Source organism: Thermobia domestica, chromosome 4 (genome assembly GCF_964235325.1).
Source record: "Thermobia domestica chromosome 4, izTheDome1.hap1.1, whole genome shotgun sequence".
Classification (NCBI taxonomy): Eukaryota; Metazoa; Arthropoda; class Insecta; order Zygentoma; family Lepismatidae; genus Thermobia; species Thermobia domestica.
This window is the reverse complement of record NC_137457.1, coordinates 28,359,868-28,387,080: the sequence shown is the minus strand read 5'-3', so window position 1 is coordinate 28,387,080 and position 27,213 is coordinate 28,359,868. Positions and strand designations below refer to the sequence as shown.

The following is a 27,213-nucleotide window of genomic DNA, read 5'->3' as shown; positions in this document are numbered from 1 at the left end:
TCGAGAAAATCCCACAAACTCGATGTTGTTCACCAGAAACGTACTTGGCCGGCCATCGAACTAAAAACCCCATACATCAGAGGTAAGTGCTCTATATTACTGAGCCACCGTGCCCACGAGACAACAAGTATTTTTTTATTTGAGACGAGACAAGTAAACGTGACAATTCTCGTCTTGTTTCCGATACGAGATACGAGAAATTTCATTAGTCTCGTGAGGAACACTACTTCGCCCAACATAGATTTAACTCTTTTAATGTTACATAATTGGTAGTATAAAAAGGAGAAATTGATGAAGTGATTCTACGAACACAATGAAGATAATTGATCTGCGTTTAAAGATACGCAACTCACCACACAATATAATCCAATAATATCATCATCATCATCATAGGTATTCTGCCATTATTGGCAGGACATTTGCCAGAACTGAGAAGCTTCCTTGCTACACGGTCTTTCGCTAACCTCTTCGTCTTCACGTAAGACTTTTCTGTTTTGATATCGTCCATTAATTGTAGTCTTATTCATATCCTCCCTCTTTGTTTCCACCAAACCCTCTAGGACGTTTCTCATGATCCATTCGCGACCCGTATAGGATCCATCTGCGAAAATGGATTTCGGGTACTGGACGTAGATGTAGTTATTTTGCCCAAAAATTTGCACATTGTGCGTTATATCCATCATTTTGGGATGCGAGAAGTGGTTTTGACTCGGTTTTGATATTTTGAATGCGAGAAAATCTGTGAAGAGTTTACGCAATTCCAATGAAATCAAGTTTGCGTCAGTTCTTTCTCTCTCTCTGTATATATATAATATATATATATATATATATATATATATATATATATATATATATATATATATATATATATATATATATATATATATATGGATAATAATATATTATTTATCGGTGATTGGAACAATTATAAGTTAAATAAAGTCAAGTCTAAGTTAAGAAACTACAAAGATGTGAAATTGTGATATGTTGGAATGGCACGTGTTATTGTTATTGTTTGTTTGTTTATTTAATCAGTTACACATGGTTGTGTTTTCATGTTCATGAAATACTGTGGAGACGGTAGCTCGCAGAATGGTGTAAACAGAAAAAATGGGTGTAAGCCTGAAATTTCAGAAAGATGTAATGAAACCATTTGTTAACACCAACGCAATTTGGATGTGGCATAATATTCAGATTTGCAGAGATTGACAGTCTGGGAATTCGGGCACAATGTAACAAGGTTTGAAACGAAAGTTTGACCAATAATTGAGGCAATCAACGTCGAGTCATGAAACGACGAATTCCATCGTCTGGAGAGGAGAATAAAAAAAACAAATCTAGATTGGATCAGGATCAGAGGTCGGAGAACAGAGGTCGGAGTTCGATACGAGAACTCACAGTTCTAAGATTCAACGGTTACGAGTATTACAAACTACCATCTTATGATGGTTGGCTTTTAGTCGGCCAGTCACGAGATAGCCGCCTATACTAGTCTCAATTTGATCAACGTGAGAGCAATAGTTTCCACGGTCATCACCTAGGATTAAAGACATCCGATTGTCCCAAGATCCGTCAACGTCGTCCAGAGAGAAGCCCAGGAGTGGACATTCGTCATCCCAAGAAGCCTAAACATCTAAAGGTATGGGTACCTCAATTATAAGTGTTACTTGTGGTCAAATTTCCAGACATTTGAGTACTGTGATCTGAAGGCATTACGTCATATTCGCTATCACAACACTATTACACATTACACTTTCGAATTAATCAAATACATGAAATTTTACATGAAGTCGAGTTTCTTAATTTACTTAATTATCCTCTCGCTGGTAACTAGATTTAACAAAACCTACTCATTTCAGATAATGGGTAGAAGCAACTTCTCAGCGTCACAACGCATTCATCCCCGAAAATATAAGCACGACGCGAGGAGGTTGTTAATATATATAAGGACAATCAAAAAGTTCCCGAAATGCTGTTGTAGTTTTGGCTTTTTTGATGCAATCACAATGAATCGTATACAGCACAGTCCTAAGTTTGCCTAATTATTAGGGATGCGCACGAGACTTGATTTGTGGCTGTCTCGTCTCGAAAATGTGTTGTAAAAGTCGTCTCGACTCGGAAACTGTATATTTCTCTATTGGAAGAGCCGTGTCTCGACTCGAATTTTTTTCAGGAAAATCCTGTCTCGACTTGTCTCGTGCGTATCTCTACTAATTATGAAATTGACCAGTAGGAACAGGTCATAACAATCAGTTTACGTGTAGTGTAGCTGAACGGAGGAATGAGCAATGATTAGTCAGAGCAATTTCACAGATCAAACAACATACAAACATCAACTCCATGGGCAAATTGGGAAAAATCTGATTCAGAGAGTTTGATAGCCTTAAAAACAGTTTAACATGATCGGATGTTTGGATCTTCCCAAAGCTAAAACGGGGGTCTTCTTTCCGTTTCACAAACGTAGAAGAGATCAAAATCATTGAAGTGGCTGAAGTTGCGAAGATACACAAAAAGGCCTTTCGTCGATATTTCCATCAACCGCCAGAGCGGTGGAACAAGTATGTATCTGTTCCGAAAGTGACAACTTAGAAGGAGATTAACGAAATGTTACTTATATTGTGGCAATAAGGAACTCCAACAGAATTAGGGAAGTGTTTGACTGTTCCTTTATATATATATATATATATAGGGTGTTCCGGGGATAAACCGACAAAATTCGCATATGTGTTCAGGAACTCAATACAAGGAAAAGTCTAATTACAGCGACGGGGTCAACTAAGTCGCAAATAAACGTTTTTCATGTATTGAGATCCTGAATACGTACGCAAAGTCTGTTGGTTGTTTTATTCAATGTAGCCATCTTATAACCAATTCTATTACTTGCCTTAAATTGATCCCATCTCTTTAATTATGAATTTCCGACCAAAATCTCAGGTAAACTTTCCTCTTGTATTGAGATTCTAAACATGTATGGGAAGTTCGTCGGTTTATTCCTGGAACATCCTCTACATGAATTATTATTACACATTTTATTTGTTGTACAGTTATACGTTTATGATAATAATAATTTGTTTTTTTACTTGTTTCAGATACGACTATGAAGTCCTGCTGCAGAACGCTACCTTCTGCTTGGTTCCTCGCGGGCGTCGTCTTGGGTCCTTTCGTTTCCTCGAAGTCCTCCAGGCCGGTTGCATCCCCGTCCTTCTTTCCAATGGCTGGGTCCTGCCTTTTGCTGAAGTCATCGACTGGAACAAAGCTGCCATCTGGGGAGATGAAAGGCTACTATTCCAGGTAACCATTTGATCAAAATATGGTTTCTTATTTGTTGAAAGGTTTGAAAAGAACTATTAAACTGAACGGTCTGGCGTTAAACTCACGAAGGACTTTCGTTGGCTACACGGCTGTTAGTTGAATGTTGTGTGTATGTCCCAGATTCAACAAGAAATTATTCATTAGAAAATAGTAAATGGCCTAACATACTGTCTCGAAGAACTCCTCGTGTGTAAGAGAAAAATTAGTAGTTAAAGAAATCACTTTTAAACACAGTCGTGCGTTTACACACAGAAATACACATAGACGTACAATCAAGACTGATTTAGTGCAAGTACGCCCTTTTTATCAAGCAGAAATACAATTGGTAAACCAAACTAAATTGAACCACTTGGCATAACAACCTTTTGAGGGCCTGAGCCGCTCCAACGCCATCTGTTAGGGACCGAATGAACTACATCCAGCGTAGGAACAAAACATGTAGTCTCTAGCAGGTGTATCAGGATCTTTCTAGAGCGAATTGCCATCACGTCTTTTATTCACATGACTCCCCAGTTTACCTCTTCACGATGAGTGGACACCGAAAATTGGGAAGCACCGGCTGGGAATCGAACTCAGGACAACTTTGGACGTGAATCCAAGGATCGAACCATTAGGCTACGGTGTCCTTCAGAAACACCATAAGAGAAGATAATATTCCTTACTCTTAGCATAAACTTCCATATCGTTATGAGTACTTTCTTAATTCCGGTATATGTCTATACATTCTTGTTGGATAGGCAGAAAGTATGATTTAAAACTATACATGCCTAAGTTTGATTGATGTCGATATAGTTTGATTTATTATAATTACTCAGAGCAGTTTAACGTTCAATGGAGGACTTTGAAAAATTGTGATCTGGTAATCGAATTTGGGAGCAGAGAGCTTTAGAGTTGTAACTTGCGGAAGTATATGTGAAGAATGCTTAACTAATTAAAATATTGAAATAAATTGTGGAAAAGCATCGAAATGTTTGATGAATGAGTTAACCAAACTATAACTAAGATGTTGCATACAGTTTGTAAGTGTTGCATGCTTACGAAAACTGGAACACAGGGTTCCTTTTCCTATTAAACTGATACCATTGGATACTTAATGGTATTGTAATATTGTATAGGTAAAGTTAATGAAGTGTACGGAATTTTAGCCCTTCACCTTTTGTTACAAAAATCTCGTATGTAATTACACAACCTCAATTATAAATCTTCCCTAAGTCTGTAATTACTCTAGAACATGGTTTCTCAGCCTGGGGGTCGTGATTCCTAGAGGGGTTGCGAAGATAAGCGGAAGATGAATGAACTGACCAAATTTGATTTTTAATCCATTCGCTTTTAGGGAAATTACTGTGTCCATTATATACAAGAAATGGATTCTAGTACAGAAATAGATGCATATCGTGAGATCTTCGCAATAGATATATTAAAAACCCCACGCAAGCTTATTACAAACCAGAAATTATAATGGGGTCGCTGGCAAAAGGATGTGATAAAGTGGGGGTCGTGATAGGAATTAGATTGAGATCCACTGCTTTTGAATACGTGTTTCTAGTATGGATAAAGAGGATCACCTCGGCATACTATGTTGTCTCGGGTTGATAGAATGGTCTTCTAGGCCAAAGCAGCCTCAGAAGGTATCGGTGTGTCTATAGCCCAAAACAGCCTCGGGAGTAGGTATTGTAGGTTATGATTAATACAGGACACTGATGGCTTCTTGGCCTTGACATGCTCTTTTATAGCCATCCTTTGGAGGGAGAACCTATGGAGGGGTTGTCGGAGTCCTTCGTGGTTTTCCGTGTCGTCTTCGTCTCTTCCAGCAGGTGTGGTTTACTTCTGTCGTCTGTCACTATTTATTTACAAATAGTGAAAACACGTGTTCATCGTATGTATAGGTATACGGAACCTTACAGTATTCTTTCTGAATTACCTAAAAATACCTGTTAATAACCTCATAGTATTATATCCAAAAATTTAAGTTCTAATAACTCTGTAAGTTAGCCACTTTTCTATGGAACTATTGATGGACAACATAGATAGGTTTTGCTGTAACATATAAATAGTTTGGGGCTTGACTTTATCAAATCAGAGTAAGGAAGAGAGACAGGCGTACGCCAAAGTTAAGAGTTGGCGTAACTCTCAATAGAGTAAGTATAATTTGTTGAATGTGGACATCTGCATTGTTAGTTAGGCAAAGAGTTGACAAATTCTTATTTTGACGGTATTTCTGGCTGACAACGATATTGTACTGTGCAGTAACTCAGTACTAAGTGTGTGTGTGTGTGTGTGTCTATTTCAACGATTCAAAAATATATTTATGATTTTCGGTTATATATATATTCGGTGTGCCTCAAGGCAGTATGTTAGGCCCTTTACTTTTTTTTCCATCGTTTTCAACGTAGTAGGTGAGGTGTATGATAGTCTCTTTTCGACGGTAATTTTGGCTTGCTGTATCCTGTGTACTGCCTCTCTCCCATGACAGTAAAAGTCCTATCGGCAAAAGTTGTGGCCTCGCCCCATCTTAACGGCCGATGGCACTTAATGTTTTTTCGATGTATTGATTCTCTCTTCCCCCTTCCACATGCAACACACACTCACACACATTTCTTCTTGATCCCAAAAACTAACGTTGCGTCGTATTTTGTCTCCCCCTCTCTCTCTTCCGCTTTCACTTTTCGTTTTTTTCTTTCCTTTTTTCAGTTGCGGTCGACCGCTCGCGATGAACCCTGAAATAAAATAAAACTTCAATCTATCAGGAGGTATTCTTGGTGTGTGTGTGTGTGTGTGTGTGTAAGAGAGAGAAAGAAAGAAAGAGTAGGTTGGGGAAGAGATCGTCCGGCAATCGAATTTCGATAACTTATAAAAACCGAAAAAGGGTTAGTTCATCAATTGGAATGAACGGTGGCGGGATGTGAAGCCCCGCATACCCGCTGCTGAACCTTTCGTTTATATAACACTCACGTCAGCTTTCATTTCCCACTCTTAACCCTCTCAAATGTCACCACATAAACTTTTTTTATTTAAAAAAAAAAAAGAATACGAAGCATAAAGCTTCCCTTTTACCCATCCATATTATTTTTTTTTTTAGTTGAATCATTTTTGGTCTGCATATAATTTCTTCTCTTTTTACTATTATGATGCATTTTTATTACACTCATTCGACCTTTTTTTTATTAAAAAATACATTTTTCTTAAGAATAAAATTCTTCACAGATGTTATAACTCTTAAAAATTTACTTTTTTAAAGTTCCCAAATATTGGCACTTTCTTCAGGATTTGAAGTGGTGTTCCTCAAGGCAGCGTATTGGGTCCTTTGCTTTATTTTTATAGACTCCCTGGTCCACTAAATATAAAAATAAAAATGTACCTTAAAAGCTATCGTTTTAAAGATAAAAGACTTTTTAGTAACTTTCAATATTTTATGTGATATCCAATTGTTTTTTTTTTTATTTCTGTCTTATTTTTCGGTATAATGGTCCCTATTTTTGCACAAAAAGTTTCTCAATAAAATTTCATTTAAATGGCATCATAAATTCAATGACTGAATTTGAATTGTAGCATATAACAACATGTCCATCACATTAAACATTGCTGCACTTTCGTAATTTGTATACTAAAAGTGCCATAAAGTTAGAAGGCCACACACATATGGAGAAATTACTCATATTCTAATATCATATAATGGCTGTAAATTAACATCTGACCATTACAGTTATTATTTCTTTTCACTTACTTAATTTGGCTACCGTTTCTGCCAACGTTAGAAAGTGTCCACACTTAAGAGTCTTCATCCCGGCGAAATCAAAATACCGCTAATTTTACAGTCATTATGTGATATCTTCAAATAGATAAAAGATAATTGAAATATGGAACAAGAGCGCCCTAGACAATATTATTTTGCGTGAGGTACCGTTATCACAAGTCACCTAGTGACTTTCCGTTTTCAGCTGTTTAGAAACGCGAAAATAAATGCCGATTTTCAAAATGGCTCGAAATCTAAAGCAGATAAGTGAGTCGTGATAACGGTTTCTCATGTAAAATAATATTGTCTAGGGCGCTCTTGTTCCACATTTCGATTATCTTTTATCTATTTTAAGATATCACATAATTACTGTAAAAGTAGCGGTATTTTAATTTCGCCGGGATGAAGACTCTTAAATAAATTTCTAATTGAGTTTATTGGGAAACGCTGAATCCAATGGGAACTGTCACCAGGAAAACGATGTGCATGTTGGAATACTTTTATATACAGTGTGCGTCAGCGGATGGAGCAATTTTAAAAACGTTATTACGAGACAGTGATAAAATATATTTGGGTGTAATATTTTGGAATAGAAACTGGGAATGAAAGCATTTATTTATGTGTGAGACGCGTTGCTGCTAAGTTTCTTTCTCGCCTACTCACACGGGATCAAAACAACATTCATCTGAATTTGAGCCAGGACTTGAAAAATCAAATTGAAAGTGGCCCAAACTATTTGTCCGAGGTCATTACAGATAATGAGAGTGGTGTTATGGATAGGACCATAAAACCAAGCAAGGGTCTAGCCAGTGGAAGAGCCCCGATTTCCACTGACCCCCCCCCCCAAAAAAAAAAGCAAGACAAGTAATGTCGAATGTTACGACGATGATCAGAGTTTCTTTATGATGTTCGGGAAATTGTGCACTGGGAATTTGTCTCCCCCCCCTGGTGAGACCCACATTTATTTGGAAGTTTTAAGATGTTAGCGGAGGAAACGTCCGGAACCCCTGGCGATCAAGTGACTGGTTCTTTCACCATGAAAACGCCCCCTCACACAGACCTTGTCTGTGAACAGCTATTTGCGCTGTCAGGGGTGGACTTACAACGATATTGTATATCTATTCCGTGAATTACTTCAATTTTTTGTCTCGTAGCTATTTTGGGCAACAGTGCTTAAAACTGCACAATCTGTTAAGAAGAAGAAGAAGAAAAAGATATAATATGTTGTTTATTTTAAATATAGAATGAAAGATTAATCTCAGTGGCGTAGAATATATGTTGATTTTATATAGTTAATCTGTAATTGTGGGGACCGTAATCACAGATAGTTTTTTTGTCTAGAGTTGCTATGACAACCAAACATAAAATAACTGGAGATTTTGAAGAATAAAAGGTAATTGTGAGTTATATGTGATGTGTCTAATTTTCTGGGTATGTAATCATTAATTATTCCGAATTTTCGTATTAATTAAGTGTACTTGAACGTGTTGGCATATCCAAATATTCGAACTGTGGGCAATAAATGTAACGAAAGAGAAATACCTAAAATAACGTTACAGACTATCTTTCCACATCCGCCATATTCGTTAGACCTAACCCCGTGCGACTTTTTTTCAGTTCCCGAGAATTTTAAGAAAAATGTAAATATGAAGCGTTTTGATGATGTAAAAACAGCTTTGCAGAGAGCACTGGACAATATCGAAGCTCAAGAGTTCCATAGGTGCTTGGATAGTACGAAAGCAGACTGGAGAAGTATATCACATCTAATGGAGAGCACTTTCAAAGAGACTGAAAGAATTCTGTAAGAAAGAACTTAATAAATTATTTTTTTTAGAACTAAAGTCCAGTTTCATTTGGGTCCTGAGGCCGCGGTGGCTCAGTGGTAGAGCATTCACCTCTGGTGCTTGGGATCCCGGGTTCAATTGCAGCCCCCGCCAAGTAAACTTTGTGGTGGACAAACACCGTGTGCGTGGGTTTTCTCGGGGTTCTCCCGTTTCCTCCCACTTTCTTCATTACACAATTTCATTCATTACTCATCATCATCGTCTCCTTTAGCCTAACCGGCATACCCGTGGGACGTAAAACTCGAAGATTTCATTTCAATCTTACATTTGGGTCCTCCCTCGTATATACTGCTGGAGAGACAGGTGACTTTCTCTGGCTATTCTTGGAAAGCACGTCACTTAACTACGAGCTATCATCATCAGTTTCTTCCCTTTATTCGTCTTAAATTCTTTCAGAAAATGACCCTAAGTGGATTAAGTGTAAGTGAAGAACGACATCCCACGTCTATATAGAAAATCGAGAGACATTTGTTGCAGGATAAAATAGAGGATTGTAAAGCTAACAAAAGAGAACCGCAAAAGCGTCAACAGCGATTGTTGAAAAGTCTTTCTTTCGTTTGCTTCATCGACTTAATAGAGAGGGTCAACAACAAAAGTGCAGCCGCGGACTCCCTCCACGCTTTACACAAACAACAAACATTATCAATCTAATGGATCTGATAGCTTTCTTCTTCTTTTTTTATTTATCTTCACTACTTATGGTGGCTCATACACGCAAGATAACAAAACTCACAGCTCAATAAGATAGGAGAAAATGCGTTACAGAGAGCCTAAAACTTCCAGGCAGCCGTTACAGAGGGCCTAAAACTTCCAGGCAGCATTCACAAAGATACAGGCTTTTCTGCAAAATTATGTACACGACGTCACAAAAGGCCTAGTTAATAATTGAGTGCAGATTTCATGGGAACCTCGGTAACAAAGCTAACTATCCCGTCCAGGGGTAAAAGTGCGGGGGAATGCGGGGGTAGGCCGTCTTCCCACCTCGAAAAAATATGTACGGCGTCCCCCCAGTTCCTAAAAAGTTACAATGGGCAGAGATAGGCAGGGGGAACGGCGTGACGTCATGCTGCTACCTACCGTCCTCCCAAATTTTCAGATCCACCTTTACCCTTGTTCCCGTCCCAATAAAGGCAGCGACCAGAAAGAACACTATCAAACTTGCATCATCATTATCATCATAGGTATTTTGCCTCATCGGTATGTCACTTGCAACAACTGAGAAGCTTCCGTGATTATTCTATACTATTGCTATACTTTTTCAATAAAAAATACTATTGATCAGAAATATTATTATTTTTACATAAAAAGTTAAGTCTACATAAATTAAATTTAATTTGAAGTTGTCACGATTGATTGTTAATAACTGCGACGTCACAGTTAATATGAAACGTGACATCATATTTTGAAACGACGATGCTCACAAATATCGATATGATAACAATAAAGATTAACTGCTATATACCTAACACTGCTGCAACCAAAAGAATTGCACTGAAATGTGGGTTGCATACCATTTCAGGCAATGATGAACATGAGACCTTTTCACTGGGATGGCCTGCGAACTGGCATGGCATCGACGACGCGATGGTGTGAATCTGCTGAAGGGCTCGGACAAAAAGACGAGGACAGAAAGGCCCGGGTCAGAAGGGCTCAGCGTCAAAATGACCCCGCGACAAAAGGGCCCAGGTCAAAAAAGGCTGAGATATAGCCTGAAAAGCCTCAGAAGTATAAAAATACTTATTAGATGAAAAAACAATTATGTAGACAGTACCTGATTAATTTGTGTTGAAAGAACATATATGTGGAAAAAATATAGGATTAGTAAAAGATATTAGGACTAAGTTGCAATAACGATACGCATGGACGGAGGAAAAGTAAAAATTGCAGATGGGTATTGCTGCGAAAACTGCATTTGAATAGGGTATGACGTCATGGCTAATACTTTGGATTCCGCGAAATTTGATATTACACAATATTTTTGAATGGAAAGGGGTAGGTTTGACACATCAATTTAGGCCAGAATCTTCCCACAGATGAAAAAAAAACTTATTAAAAAATCTATCTTCATTCGTTTGCGAGGTATCCTTTCTATTTATTTGTTTTGCAATTTGTTATTAAATAATCTGATCACACAATTTTCCAGATAGAATTTTAAGATCTTCATGAGCAAAGAATCAAATCTCTTGTTACACCTTCGTTGTTTAAGAATACAAAGGAGTATCTACTTGTTAATTTACTTAATAAAATATGAAATACGATAAACGGTATTTTAACTGAAAAAGATAGTATCCTACAACTTTTCGTGAAACAAAGTGGCAGAAACAACTAGGAAAACTAACATTGATATACAAATATTCGTGTCTTGCCCCCCCCCAATTTTAACCCCCAGTCGCCGCCACTGCTTGCTTCTACCGGAATATCTTCCTCTGCTACTTCTGCAGGTAGTGGAAGCCTCTGCTTCTTCGTTTTGTTGATCTCCATTACTGTCGAATTCAAAAGAAACTTCATTATCAATCAAGAGGTCTTCCTCTACTTCGTCTGGGTCTTCTATATAGAGACCTGCACGGGCTGAATTTTTCGGACCGAGCCCAATCCAGCCCGAACGTACCTAGGCCCGGCCCAGCTCGGGCCCGAAAAGCTTTGGAGATTTTCGGCCCGAGCCCGGCCCGGCCCGATAAGTTTTTTTAAAATTTTTGGCACAAGCCCGGCCCGGGCCCGATAAATTTTAAAAGTTTTTGGCCCGATCCCGGCCCGATAATTTTTTTAAAAAATTAGCTCGAGCCCCAATCTTTCTCAAAATTTAGTACTAAATTTGACCTAACCCTCAGAAACATTTTCTAAACTCTGGTTCACAACCTGATGCTTGCCTCCCGAATGGTTCCATTCCCTCCTAGAACTTTGCCTGTCATCGTGAAAGCAAAAACTCCATTTCCTGTAACAAAAATCTAACTCAATTGATTTTTAGCATAAAGTGAAGATGGCAACATTGTTTAGCGACAGGCAAAACTTCCCCCTTCTTGTCATATTTTGAGTTCAGTGAAGGTCAAGGTCAGAGCTCAATTTATCGCGCAATGCCTGCAATCCTCTATAGTGAAAGTGGAGGCGCTAAGCAACACAGACTGTAAATAGCTATTGCATTCTTTGTAACATTTTTCACGGACACACTTCTTCAACGTTTGGCTTTATTCTAATTATCGTTTAACGAAAGTCAATAATTATTAAAGAATTGCAATTAATCGGCCCCAGCCCGACCCGACCTGAAGAGAAGTCAGTGTCGGCCAGCACAAGCCCGGCCCGGCCCAAAGAAATAAGAGTCGGCCCGCCCAAGCCCGACCCGTGCAGGTCTCTACTTCTATACCAACAGTGCTTTCACAATCACTCCCTGTTTCATTTAACCACTTACGTATCTGTTCATGGTCTCGTTCCGACATTTTAAACACTAAATATACGCACCATGTAGAAAACAAACAGAGTTATAGCAAAAACCAAAATGGGTCAAGTTTTTAAAAAAATGTAGTCCGTGTTTGCTCGCATGGATCATAATAGTGATTCAACTATAAAAACGAGCCACCGGTAAATGCGCACTTTTGACAGCAGGAAAAGGTCTGTTCCACATGATGTGGGGGGGAGGGGGGGAAGGTAGATGGCTGCTCAAGGTCAAGCGTTCTACCAACTCCTAGCGGCAACAAAAGGTACACCCCTGGATCACAATAGTGATCCGCGCGACCATTACAGTCTAATGAAGACAACAATCGTATATATTTTTACGTAGAACTGCTACAGGGAGTAACATTGTTTAAAGTTGTGAATTTGAAAGTAATAAATAGAACAACCAACTTTATGGTTTATATATCTGTATATTATGCTTTATTTTTCCTTATATTGTGCTTTTTCTTAAATTATGCCTTAATATGCTGTTTCTTGAACTATACTTCATTTTTACTCATTTCTATTACATATTTGTTTTATTTTGCTCGTTTTATTATTTTACTTATTTTGCTCAAGAATCTTACAAAATAGAGGATCTGCGCTTACAACAAAATCTTGAAGCCATACGTAACAGTTTCGCCACCCCTACTCTGCCCACTCCGCCCAATAGGATCGCAATGTTCCGAGCCAACAATCATGGCGGAAACGAAAGTAGTCAATCAGACGATGGTGGAAACGAGAATAGCCAATCAGACGTGCCGATGCTCGGTTGTTTTTTGGCTTCATTAATAGGATGACGATACATATGGGCAGATCCTCTATTTATAACATCCTTGGTTTTATTACACAAGCGTTAATAATGTATATGAAACTATTAACTTTTCCCACTAAAAATTACATTATTAAAACATACTACCTCATTTTGTGCAGTTTTCCTGAAGCGGTGTTTCGAAGAAGAAACATGTAGCTGCAACATTAGACTTCTCATATTTAATGAATTCAAAACAAAGAGTACAAAATAGATTACCGTCTACTTTGAAATAGTCAGTTGAGAATTCTCTTACTCTCTGAGATTGCATATACTCTTTGATTTTTTCATCTTGGAAGAAGGAAGTCTTCCGCGCGTTTTAACACAAAGTGAGGAAACAAACGAAAAAAAAAAAATCCTTGTAAGCGGAAGGTGCGGAGAGAGGAGAAATTCGAACTTTCTGTTGTTACGCGTAAAGGCAGTTGGTAATTGATTTTCATTGTTTTTCAGCATTGATAACAGCCCTTGTTGATCATTTAATGGGGGACAAACACGGTTTGCGTGGGTTTTCTCGGGGTTCTCCCGTTTCCTCCCACTTTCTTCATTCCACCATTTCATTCATCACTCATTATCACCGTCTCCTTTAGCCTAATCGGCATAACCGTGGGACTAAAAGTCAAAGATTTCATTTTTTTGTTGATCATTTTCTTTTTTACTTTGGCACAAAATATGTTAACAGTTTTCTTTATTGTACACATACACAGGGCTCTGGAATATAAATTATTAAGTATTATGCTTTGTGCTTTATTTGTGTAAATTTTGCTTTTTTTATGCTTATAAGATTAGCAAATTTGGATATGTAAAGTGATCAAAATCACAGATATGGTACCAACCATAGGTGAAAAAATTCCATTATGCTTTTACTGGTTTCTATGCTTTATGATTGCCCTAGTAATAAATACAAAGAATTAGTGACGCAATTCAGTGAGTATCATTATTCTATTATTTAGCAGTTTAGGATCACAAGTAATTCTTTAGTTAAGAGAAATTTGGTTTATCAAAACGCTCCTTTTTGTATTTACCCTGTTCGTTCAGAAGGCACAAAATCTCAAGTACTACTTGCGTTGATCCAGATGACTCATCCACCTGAACTGGCAGAAAGCAACCATTTTCGGTTTTAATATTGATCACTATAGAGTTGAAAACAGTAATAGATAGCGAGAATTAAACATTTCAAGAATGTGTTTCATTTCCATCTTTAACTCTCTGCTTAAACTGGAAATGATAGAAATTAACTCAACTTTTAATTTCATTATTGATCTACATAGAGCAAAAACGAAAGAGTGAGAAGATCGAATTTAAAATCGATTTAGCGTTCGAAGAATCAATTTAGCGAGAGCGATCTTCTCACTTAATCTAAACTTGCAGAAATCAACCACTTCTGGTTTCAATGTCGATGGCTGTAAAATAGAAAGGGCAATATATGGCTCAAATCTGTTTTCTGCAACGCTATATAGACCAAACTCCTCTAGTGGTTGTACACGTGGTATTGCTATTTATTCTAAGCTCAGTTGGTTCTGCGATATGCGAAACCACATGCTCCCCTTCCAATTCATAGTAGTTTAGTAAGGTTCCCTACAAATGGTATCAATGTTGACATTTTTGTGGTATATTGAACTAGCATTGGACGACTTCAGTGGTTCTCAACCGCTCTGTTGGTATGTTACGCAGTGCCCTAAGGTGTGTCGCGAAATTTTAGAATTTAACAATCATGAAGAATTTAATAATAGAGTAAAAACACCAATAGTTGTCACTTTAAGGTTGAAAACATAGTTACTCCTTTCTCTCTTCTGTGAGCATCATGAATCTTTTGGAGCTGTACCATAGTCCGCAAGACATTGATCCTTCCCACACATGACCATGTAGTTAGAATTCAAAGTCGTATAGCCATTGAAGGAAAAGCAATATATTTTTAAATCCCTTGTATTGCACCAGTAGTCGTCACCTCAAAATCGGAATTAATGTTCCAGTAGTCGTCAGAGTTTTGTACCAGTGTTCGTCACTTACAGAACTTTACATAATTTATTAAAAAATTAACTGTTTGTCAGTTTAAGAATAGAGTATATAAAGTACTAAGCTAAATAACTGTACATCACTTTTAGCACTCAAGAAAGAAAATAAAAATGTTTTTGCATACTTTTTCAAAGCAATTTCAGGAAGAACCAGTTGAGAATGCTCCAAGACCATTGCCAGAACGAACTTACAAAGAATAGAGAGATGGAGCGGAAAGATAACTGCGATTGTTCCTATATGTAAAAGTAAATCCTTTTATCCGCACCTTGTTCTGTTTCTCATATAGGAATCAAAATATCATCTCTTTATGACTTACACAGTTCAAGGAGATATACCTTCTTAAACCTTCCGAAATTCGATTTTTTTACCAATATCTTTAGAACGCTGGCCAGTTGGCCAGTAGCAAGTTGACCAGTGGCCACCGGTTACTATTTGGTACTAGAATGTTTACCATCTTCTTAGCTGCTGATCAACACCAATATGATCTTTCTATGACTTACGCACTGAGAGAAATCCGTTCTCCGGACAGCAGTATATTGTACAAATATATGGAATCCTCTTACGTACTACATAAATCAGTACGGAGCATACGTTATTCGTATGTTACATAGGCACTGCCCTTAGATGTTACATCATGCCTTTGCAGGATGTCTGATATCTAACAGTCTTCCTTATATTATATACATATATCTATGTTACCTTCATCAGGTATATGTTATATACGTCCATTTGTTTGTGATCCTGACCGCCTATATTGTTTCATACGGGAAGTACGTACAGATGGAACACTTATACAGAAAGTATTATAAAACATGCGTTTTCAGTTATACGTATGCTGTACGTTGTGCAAAAACTACAAGAATTACAAATGTGACATACGATTTTACGTACGCCACATACATTTTTTCTCAGTGCTGTTCCCATGATATAGCTCCCTAAATCTCTCGAAGTCGGAACTACTTTTTGGCCAATATCACGGGAACGGTAAGTCATAGAGATAATATTGGTATTAATCAATACCTAAGAGGATTTTAAATATTTTGGTACCGATATTTATTGGTGGCCATTTCCGAAAGCAGTCACCAGTGGCTACCGGTTACTCCTTGGTACCAAAAAATTTACCATCCCCTTAGGTATTGATCAACGCCAATATGATTTCTCTACGACTTAACGTTTCCCGAGATATGGCTCCTTAAATCTCTGGAAATTGGCCATTTTTTTGCCAATATCTCGGGAATGGTAAGAGTGACGCGAAAAATTCCATCACTTTCTCAGTTAGTTTTTGATGCTCTATCGAATAGAGGACTCAAAATTGAAAAAAAAAATCGCAAATAACAGACAGACGGACAGACACACAGACATAGAGAAATCGGTAACGAACTTTTAAATGTTCGTTGAAAATATTAATTGGATTCAGACGTTAATTGTATATCACTTTAACTTTAAGAGTACAATATGAAATACTAAGTTTAATAGCTATACCTCACTTTAAGCGCTCAAGAACGAAAATAAAAAATGTTTTTAGATACTTTTTTTAAAAAAAGCAATTTGACAAATAAAATGTTAACAATTCAAAATGTAACTATACATCAACACTATAAAATACTAAATTAGTAACAATACATTGCCTTAAGCCAGCCTTTCCCAACCGGTGTGCCGCGGCACACTAGTGTGCCGCGAACGGGCCGCTGGTGTGCCGCGAGGAAATGGAAACAAATTATTAATTCTATAGGAACCAAAGTGCAAGACATAGGGAAAAATGTATATTTGTATTTCACATTACTATGAACCGCTACTATAAATCTACAATTTTAAGTTTCAAACTGTGTTACTTTTCTGTATATTTTTAATGTTGAAAACGTATTTATCATTGTCATAACCATTATTGCTTCTTTATTGTTGCAGACGATTTCGAAACTTGAAATTTTAACATATCATTCAATAAATTCAGCAAAGCAAACATGCATACAAATTACCTACATTTGTGTTTTAAAGGTACAGGAGATTTGTTCCTTTGTTCGTTATTTAGTGATCTTCCTTTCTAATGAAATATTAGATACAGTTTTCGAAAGAGAAAGTGGATTTTTAACAACCCGAGCCCTATATTTCATTGCAATTGTTTTCTATTTTAAAATTAGAATGAAAAATAAGCATAATGATTTACCACAGGGGAAAACCAGTGATCGAGCTTTCTTCTTTGTAAGAAGGAGATCAGTAATCACAGAAAAATACCACGGTATTTTATATTTACAAATAATAATAATAATAATAATAATAATAATAATAATAATAATAATAATAATAATATTGGTGTGCCGCGAGAAATCAAGTTACACCTGTAGTGTGCCGCAAGTTGAAAAAGGTTGCGAAACGCTGCCTTAAGCACTCAACAATGAAAATAAAAGTGCTTTTAGGCTACCTACATTGTATCTACATGTTGTTATTGCTTATTAACATTTTGTTTGATAACTCACGATCAGGCCTAGGGATTGCGCATGTGACAAAATTTGAGGCTGTCTCCACTCGAAAAGGTGCCATAAACGTTGTGTCGTGTCTAGAAAACTGTATCTGTTTCTGTTGGAAGAGTTGTCTCGTCTCGAATTTCGTAATAAAAATTCTGTCTCGTTTCGTCTCGTGCGCATTCCTAATCAGAACCGTAGCCAAAAACTTCATTTCGGAGGGAGTTCGATAGGACTTTGCGATATCTGGATTTAGATATCGATAATGGATATCGACAAAATATCGAAATTTGTTCAATATATAGAAATATAGAAACATATCGAATATAAACTATAAACAATATTAAAATATCGGAAAAATCTATCAAAAATTTCGATATCGATATTTTGATATTTCAAAATATCAATCGTTCGATCAAATATCGCACAGCCCTAGGATCCAACCGTTGCCACTTTTAAAATTAATGTAAATTTTTAAAACTAATTTATAAGTAGTATTATTTGCGGGGGGACTGGACCCTAAGGACCAACGCCCTATCTACGTCCCTGCTCATGATTAACCACATCGAGGTATAACCAGGGTATGAAATCATAACCAGGGTATGACAATCGAAGTGTGAAAAGACTGAGTGGACAGTAAAAAACAAAAGAAATTATACTGCTGACCACTAGATCACTCATTAATTAGATATGAAATACACTTAATTTAAAAATGAATTACCATAATTATTTGCAAACTTCTGACATTATTTCACTTTATTCTCCCCCCAGCAGGTTTCTAGTGGGAGGAAGTTTCTTCCAAAAATATATTAAGTGGGGGAATTCTCCCGGTTCCCCCAGGATTTCGCACTCTAGGTGTTACTAGTGAGAGAGCAAGATTCAGTTTTAATAAAGCAGGCGAAAGTTATTTTGACAGTGTTTATTCCCGTGACGACTATTGGTTCCTTTAATATACAAAGTATGATTCAATAGGCGTCAGGTGTTGCGAACTCTAGTATAGAGGTAAGTAAAATCCGATCCAGTAGTCGCCACATGCATAAACTCATAAAATTGCTCGTAGATATAAAATCTTGCACGACAAACGTATTCTAGGGATATTGAATCTAAGGTTCAATCACTCAGATTATATATATAAAAAAGCTATAGTATTGCAATTGATAATGACCAAAAACATACTTGTTTCGCGTACGCTTTTACGTAAGTGAACACTATTCTTCACATTGTTTCGTCTCGCACTTCGCTACTTTTCTTCAAAGTATTCCTCCACGGAATTCTTGTTCTACAGGGTAAACCAAAAGTAGGTATACACCCTGCATTTATCAACTATAATATTCTAGTTAGTGATGCACACGAGACGAGTCGAGACAGGATTTTCCTGACAAAATTCGAGTCGAGACATGGCTCTTCCAATAGAGAAATATACATTTTTCGAGTCGAGACATCACTTTTACAGCACATTTTCGAGACTAGACAGGGGGCCGCGGTGGCTCAGTGGTAGAGCGTTCACCTCTGGTGCATGGGGTCCCGGGTTCAAATCCTGCTTCCGCCAAGTGAACTTTGTGGTGGACAAACACCGTGTGTGTGGGTTTTCTCGGGGTTCTCCCGTTTCCTCCCACTTTGTTCATTCCACCATTTCATTCATTTCTCATCATCACCGTCTCCTTTAGCCTAACCGGCATAATCGTGGGACGTAAAACTCAAAAATTTCATTTCATTTCGAGACGAGACAGCCACAAATCTTGTCTCGTGCGAAACCCTAATTCTAGCTTATGGGTTCATTTGCTTCGGCTGTTCCGGGCTTAATGTACGTATAAGTAAAAATACATTAAGAACAAGTAATAAAGAAGCTAGGTCTACCTCTTTCATAACAATAAGAAATGATATGAAATACAGTGAGCAGATCAGTACGGGATTGTATATCTACTTTTGGGTCACCCTGTATTGTTACGTCACGTAATATAGTGAAAAAGAGTGTAACGAAACTAGCAGCGTATATCTAAACTTTTAGTTTCATGTGCTTTTCTTATTTTAAGGATTTCAGCGCGTAAACGACAAATGGTGCTTTTACCTTAAGAGTCTTCATCCCGGCGAAATTAAAATACCGCTAATTTTACAGTAATTATGTGATATCTTCAAATAGATAAAAGATAATTGAAATATGGAACAAGAGCGCCCTAGACAATATTATTTTGCGTGAGGTACCGTTATCACAAGTCACCTAGTGGCTTTCCGTTTTCAGCTGTTTAGAAACGCGAAAATAAATGCCGATTTTCAAAATGGCTCAAAATCGAAAGCAGATAAGTGAGTCGTGATAACGGTTTCTCATGTAAAATGATATTGTCTAGGGCGCTTTTGTTCCACATTTCGATTATCTTTTATCTATTTAAGGATATCACATAATTACTGTAAAATTAGCGGGTTTTTAAATTTCGCCGGGATGAAGTCTCTTAATTAGTTAAAATCAACTTTGAGACAGACTGAACAAGTCAGCGCCTTCAGCGGCAGCACAGAACTACATAGAGCCATTATAAATCTAATAGGTGTTTTGGTTTTACTATTGTAATAGATATTATTATTATTATTATTATTATTATTATTATTATTATTATTATTATTATTATTATTATTATTTATAATAAAAATATCAGAACTGTATCATGTTGTCGCATACGTTCAATAAAGTATGTAGTCAGTGAAAAAAGGTTGAGAACCACTGGATTACATTATACAAACGACGTTATCTTATTATTATGAGACGACTACATTATACGAAGTAAGGAAGACGTTCCCATACTTCTTAAAAATCATTCTTTCCGTATTTGTTCCTTTTTTAAAAATTTTTAATTGTATCCTGGTATAAATAGAAATGAAAGAAACAGATATGAACCGTTCCTTTAGTTTGGTTGATTTGCTTTCAACACTGTGTGCTGCAGTATTTTAGCATTGTATTACAATTAATTTTTATAGCCTACCATATATAAAAGCTACCAACAGAAATCATGTATGTCATTCTTTAAATACAAATATACGAGGGTATTTCGAAACTTTTTTTTTTTTTGCCTGACACTGAAATATTGGGCCTTTGGTAGTAAGTCGTTAACGACATATAGTGCCTTCCGTTGAAAACATAATATATCAGTTTCAACTCTCTAACTGTTTCAATTCGTTTTAGGCTGTTATTTGAATCCGTTGCTCTACGTCAAGATTGCATGACAATGCTTCATCCCACAGAGCTGTTTTTGCCAAGGTTACAGTGCTAAATTTGGACTTTAAAGTGGGTGGTGAATATTGTAATATTTTACACATAGTTTCTATTTGTATAAAACTTCATGCAATGCCTCAGCCAACATCAGTTTCTGTTGATCAATTTCCCTGTCTTAGCTTCCCTGGAGTTCTAAGAATTATAACCTAACACAAGCCTCCTAGTTTGCCTAGAGCTTTGAGGCTTCCTGCCCACTCAGTTTGCCTAGAGCTTTGAGGCTTCCTGCGCACTCAGTTTGCCTAGAGCTTTGAGGTTTCCTGCCCACTCAGTTTGCCTAGAGCTTTGAGGCTTCCTGCCCACTCAGTTTGACTAGAGCTTTGAGGCTTCCTACCCACCCAGTTTGCCTAGAGCTTTGAGGCTTCCTGCCCACTCAGTTTGCCTAGAGCTTTGAGGATTCCTGCCCACTCACTTTGCCTAGAGCTTTGAGGTTTCCTACCCACTCAGTTTGCCTAGAGCTTTGAGGCTTCCTGCTCACTCAGTTTGGCTAGAGCTTTGAGGCTTCCTACCCACTCACTTTGCCTAGAGCTTTGAGGCTTCCTGCCCACCCAGTTTGCCTAGAGCTTTGAGACTTCCTGCCCACTCAATTTGCCTAGAGTTTTGAGGCTTCCTACCCACTCAGTTTGCTTAGAGCTTTGAGGCTTCCTACCCACTCAGTTTGCCTACAGCTTTGAGGCTTCCTATCCACTCAATTTGCCTAGAGCTTTGAGGTTTCCTACCCACTCAGTTTGCCTAGAGCTTTGAGGCTTCCTGCCCACTCAGTTTGGCTAGAGCTTTGAGGCTTCCTACCCATTCAGTTTGCCTAGAGCTTTGAGGCTTCCTACCCACTCAGTTTGCGTAGAGCTTTGAGGCTTCCTGCCCACTCAGTTTGCCTGGAGCTGTGAAAACGCAACCAATCTCTTAGTTTGCGTGGAGCTTTCAGGCATTCATTCGCACCTGCTTTACGTAGAGCTTTGTCGAATTCCAACCTCTCTTTGCTTGCATGGAACACTAAAAATCATAACTCATCCCCACTCAGTGTTGCCTAGGGCTTTGTGGGAGTCCTTCCGTTAGCTGCCTGGAGGTAGGAACACCTATTTTATCCAGACTACTTAGTAAATTTGTATTTGTCTTAGGATCATACTTAATCTCTCTCCAACACTTAGGATTAAGTCTTTCGCCAACATTATTTAGTATCTATTTAGAAGAGATAGTGAAAAAGAGCTTGCGTGATGAAGATGGCATTTCGGTAGGAGGTAGAATGATTAGATGTATAAGATTTGCAGACGTTATGGCGCTTGTTGGAGAATCTAAAAAGAAAATCGATGTGATATTAGAAAATTTAAGGAAGAATTTTGAAGAATATAGGATGAAAATAAATGTTAGAAATACAAAAGTTATGGTGACTGGAACGTAGAGGTCTGCGTCAAATATAAAAGTAGGAGGGGAGAAAATAGATCAAGTGAATAGTTTTCAATATCTGGGTAGTATTCTTAGTAATGGCATGAAGTGCGAACGTGAAATAAAAGCAACGATAGGAATGGCGAAAGAAGGATAGGAGGAAGAAAAGTCTGTTTTCTGGGTCCTTGAATAGAGAGTTGAGAAAAAGACTCATAAAATGCTTCGTGTGGAGTGTTGTACTGTATGGAACGGAAACGTGGACATTACGTAAAGGTGATGAAAATCGACTGGAAGCCTTCGAAATGTGGATGTGGAGAAGAATGGAAAGAATTATTTGGGTCGAGCGGAAGACGAATGAGAGGGTGTTAGAAATGGTAAAGGGAGAAAAGAACACTTTTAGATATTATTAAGAAGAGGAAGAGAAACTGGTTGGGACATTGCCTGAGAAGAAAATGTATCATGAGGGACGTGCTAGAGGGTATGGTGGCAGGAAAGAGAGGGAGAGGGCGAGGGAGGCTACAATTAATGGATGATATAAAAACAGAAAGGTCATACGTGAAGACTAAGAGGTTAGCGGAAGATCGTGGAGCATGGAAACTTCTGAGCTGCAGCAAATGACCTTCCAATAATGACAGAATACCTATGATGATAATGATAAAGTAACTCTGTACGGTATTATATTATTTATAACATTTTTTTAAAAAAAATAGTTATGAGGAAAAAAAATGAAATCCCTTTTATAAATTGTTCTATTACCTTTCTAAGAATACTACCGTATTAAAGTAGTTTTACAATATCCTCGGAGCCATAGTATTTTACTTCAGTCTTAGCAATAATAGCCATGTGGGCTGGAGCGAATTGGAATGTATGCGAGCTCAGACTGCCTCCGATGAATTGACGCAGTTAGATGGTTGAAACTGATATATAATTTCTTCTATAGATGGCAGTATATGTCATGAACGGCTTGTTACCAGTGGTATGTTATTTTAATGTGAGACAGGAAATTTTTGGAATGTCCTCGTATATATCCGGGACATTGCTAATCTGTACTGTATTTACATAAGAAAAATCTTAATTTGTCAATTCTATTCACGTGTTGTCACATAATTTACGCAAAACAAATGCCATACAAATGTTCAATTCTGATACGATCACTAATTCATTTATTACCTTCAAATTTATCACGTGAAATAAATGCTGATTTTCCTTTTTTTTTTTTTTTTTAAAGAAAGACCTTTGTCACCTGTGATATTTTGATTGTGTTTCCAGGTTCCTGAAATGGTGCGATCCATCAGTGCTTCCAAGGTGTTGGCGCTTCGACAGCAGACACAGGTCCTGTGGGAGCGATATTTCTCCTCCATCGAGAAGATTGTCTTCACAACCTTAGAGGTGAGTTTGCTCTGCTCACGCCAAAATCCCTGTATCAAGCTGTTTTCTCGTCTTTTCTGCTCTTGTTATTTTATACATTGTTTTTTGTGTGTATGTTTATTGTTTTTTTTAAAGAGAATGAGAGAATTTGCTTCCTTATTTATTTACTGTTTCTAGTATTGTACTTTTTTCTGCGATAATACACAGAAAGAAAGGATTTAATTTGGAATTTGTAAATAGTTGCAATATTTTGCGATAAAATTACACATTTCTTAATTTTTGTTCAATATATTCAATATATCAGTTACCACTAACAAAATGGTTTGAATTTTTCTTATCATGAGTTCTGAAATTGAATCTGTAATTATTCAGTGTATTGAAATAACATTTTATCTCCTTTTTAGTACAAAAACGCGACCAATCTCGTTCAAATTTTCAACATAGATGAGATTCCGGGCCTGGGATGGCTTTTATCATTTCACTTTGACTGTGCAACTTAGGAGACGAGGAGAAGGAAAGATGTTTAAAAAATGATCGAAAATGGCCGATATTAGTGTCGAATTCTTAGTTTTCGGGGTCGCTGAGATGAACAGTGACACTTCCGATACCATTTAAATCTAAATTTAGATCCTATTAGTACTTTATGTACAAAATGAAACGCATTCTCCCCGTGCGAAGAACGGGTATTCTGCTGGTAATATATATATATATATATATATATATATATATATATATATATATATATATATATATATATTGCCCTGAGAAAAAAAATGTCCACAATATGGAGTGTCTGGCAACTGTATTGCAAGTTTTACTGTGCATATACTATATAACACATATTTTTATATAACAAACTTTCAAAAAATAACACGCACTTATTAGAGGTATTAAGATTTTGTACGGTTTCACTGTACGGTGTATCATTTAAAATTGTAAGATCTTTTCCGTGCACATACATGGGTACAAATCTTAGTCGATTCGTAGAAATTTTTCCGGGAAACTTGTTGTTTCTTAATTGTGTGTGTGCAGAATAACTACGGTACTATATATAATATACTAGTATATAAAGTGTGTGTGTGTGTGTGCGTGCCTGTTTGTGTCGTCAAAGTTAGAAAGAAAGGGAAAAATCATATGACAAATTAAATTCAAAGTTTTGCTGGAAAGTTAAGTTTTTCTAAGCGGAAGAAAAAGTGAAACTGAGGTATAGATTTCTTAGCAGATTCCCGGAATCCCTGTCTTTTCTCCTTGGTCTGTTAGTAAGTTTTTCACTAGTTGTGTCGCAAAAGAAAAAAAAAAATAATCGGAGGGGGGGGGGATGAGAGAAACTTGTGTGCAATAGAACATTAAAAGACTGGGAAAACCTACATAAACACGCACACAAATAGAAGTTTTTTTAAAGTGAAGCATAAAAGAACTACATTTTACTTTCGTATAACACAACTAAAATCTCTTAACGAGAAAAACCTCATCTTAAAGTCACTCATTCTGTGTTTAAAAAGCCAGAAAGGAAAGGAAGGACGAAAAAGGACAAGAAAAGTAAAAGAGGATTGGAAAATACAGGAAAAACTCTGCCACAAGCTTAGTTAAGTAAAAAGAAAAGAAAAAAATAAAAGAAAACGTACTTTGAAAGGAGATAGGAAGATACCATAAAGAGATTCGTTGCGACCTGACATCATCTCTTAAGAAAACTACAAAAGATAAAAGAGGGTAAGAGAAAAAAAGATCAGAAAAAATGGGAACCAACGGTGAATGCAAGTTAAAAAGAACCAAGAAGGAGGATGAATCAAGAAAGACGCAGAGAAGAGGAAGAAGATGCCAAGAGAAACCTAATTAATGATATCAGAGATAAGTCGTGATCGTATGTCTCTTGAATCCTACAATCTCTTTATTTTGACTTACTTTCCTCTCTTTTTCTTCGTATTGCTCATTAGCCCCGTGAATTTTCTTTTACCCCAACTTCCCCTATTAAGGTTCTCAAAAGTAGAAAAGGGAAGGAGTTTTTCTTCTTTTTTATTTATTTGTTTTCTTATTTATGTATAAGAAAGACGAGACATGTTCATCTGTAATTACGAGGAAAAAAGGTGAGCCTGAATGTGGAACGAAAACGGTTTTCCTTTTCGACTGTGAACCATATTTGTATTGTAAAAGGCAAAAGAATGGACTTAAATAAAGAAGTATTTATTAACATATAACAGTACACTTCAATATCAATTTCATCTTGACCTGTGAATTGTCTGACAACAGTTACATCAGTAGCAGTTCTGCCATCTTCTGTTCTTACATGCTAAGACATAAGGATGACAGATAAGATGTAACTGTTATCAGACAATCCACAGGTTTACGAAACTATTATTGTGACCGATTACAGAAAAAAACATACAACGCTATTTGTTACTTGGTATGAATGCCAGATATACTGCGTAAAGCTTTGTTCGTACCGAACAATAAACACAAATGCAGATGCTCACAGCCAGTAACTAGTTATTTGTGATATGCACGGAAGGGGATATCCTTGCTGTTGAATTAACACACAAGTAACACGCTAAAGTAGTAGACATATTGCGTTCTTTCAAGACCTCACTTTTTGTTGTGTAGTTATATTGTAGAGTCAGCGTCAAACGTTCTTTGTTTAATAAAATTTATTTTGCGAATAACAATGATATGGTTGTAACGTACAGAAGATTACACTTTTTCTAATGTACTGAAAACTGAACTCAAATTGTCCTTCTGGGGGGCGCGGTGGCTCAGTGGTAGAGCGTTCACCTCCGGTGCTTGAGGTCTCTGGTTCGATACTAGCTCGCACCGTGTGGACTTTATGGTGGACAAACACCGTGCTCGTGGGTTTTCGCGAAGTTCTCCCGTTTCCTCCCACTTTCTTCATTCCACCATTCCATTGATTCCTCATCATCACAGTCTCCTTTAGCCTAACCGGCATAACCGTGAGACGTAAAACTCAAAAGATTTCAAATTGTCCTTCTATTCTGAAATTATTTACGAAAATAATTTCGTCAAACGGAAAAAAATAACTTTTGTCGCACACTGTACAATATCAATTTTTGTGCTCTCCCGGCTGGTTAGCGCGTATGCTTTTAGGGCATGTGGTCCCGGGTTCGATTCCAGGTGAGAGCACACAATTTTTTAAACTTCATAATCAATCACGTTTGCCCGTCTCTTTTAGCTTAAAGAGTGTAACCGTGGGGATGTTAAACTAAAAACAAAAATGTTTACAATGTATTTTTTATCGATTTTCTCGAAAACTACGCATGAGAATTTCCATTTACCCATATCAAGTTGTTCAACTTAATGAGATATATCAGATTCTATGTGTCTTGTCTTTGAATTTTTGTTTGTTTGTTTCTGTTAAACGCTAATATGGTAGAATTAGTGTTTCTCATCTTGATTTGGTTTTACAATATACTTCTTAATATAATATAATATCCTACAAGTGGTCTATATTTGTGAACGAAACCACATCCTCCCTTACTAAATTTACTACAAGAAAGAAAACGACAGGCATCCTCGTCATCAGCAGGCAGGGGCGGATCCAGGGGGGCGATCGTCCCCCCCCCCCCAGAAGAGGAAACTTTTTTATTTTATATATAAAT

General features: G+C 37.1%; 1 protein-coding gene across 1 annotated transcript in view; it reads left to right on the top strand.

Moving 5' to 3' along the window:
- The first annotated feature begins 3,158 nt into the window (after positions 1-3,158).
- Positions 3,159-27,213, top strand: part of LOC145683798 (exostosin-1-like) — a 96,147-nt gene continuing 72,092 nt past the window's right edge. The window contains exons 1-2 of the mRNA XM_081755384.1: positions 3,159-3,291; positions 23,507-23,626. Of these exons, the coding sequence (XP_081611510.1) occupies positions 23,516-23,626 (111 nt within the window). The 5' untranslated portion in view covers positions 3,159-3,291; positions 23,507-23,515. The remainder of the gene's footprint in view (positions 3,292-23,506; positions 23,627-27,213) is intronic.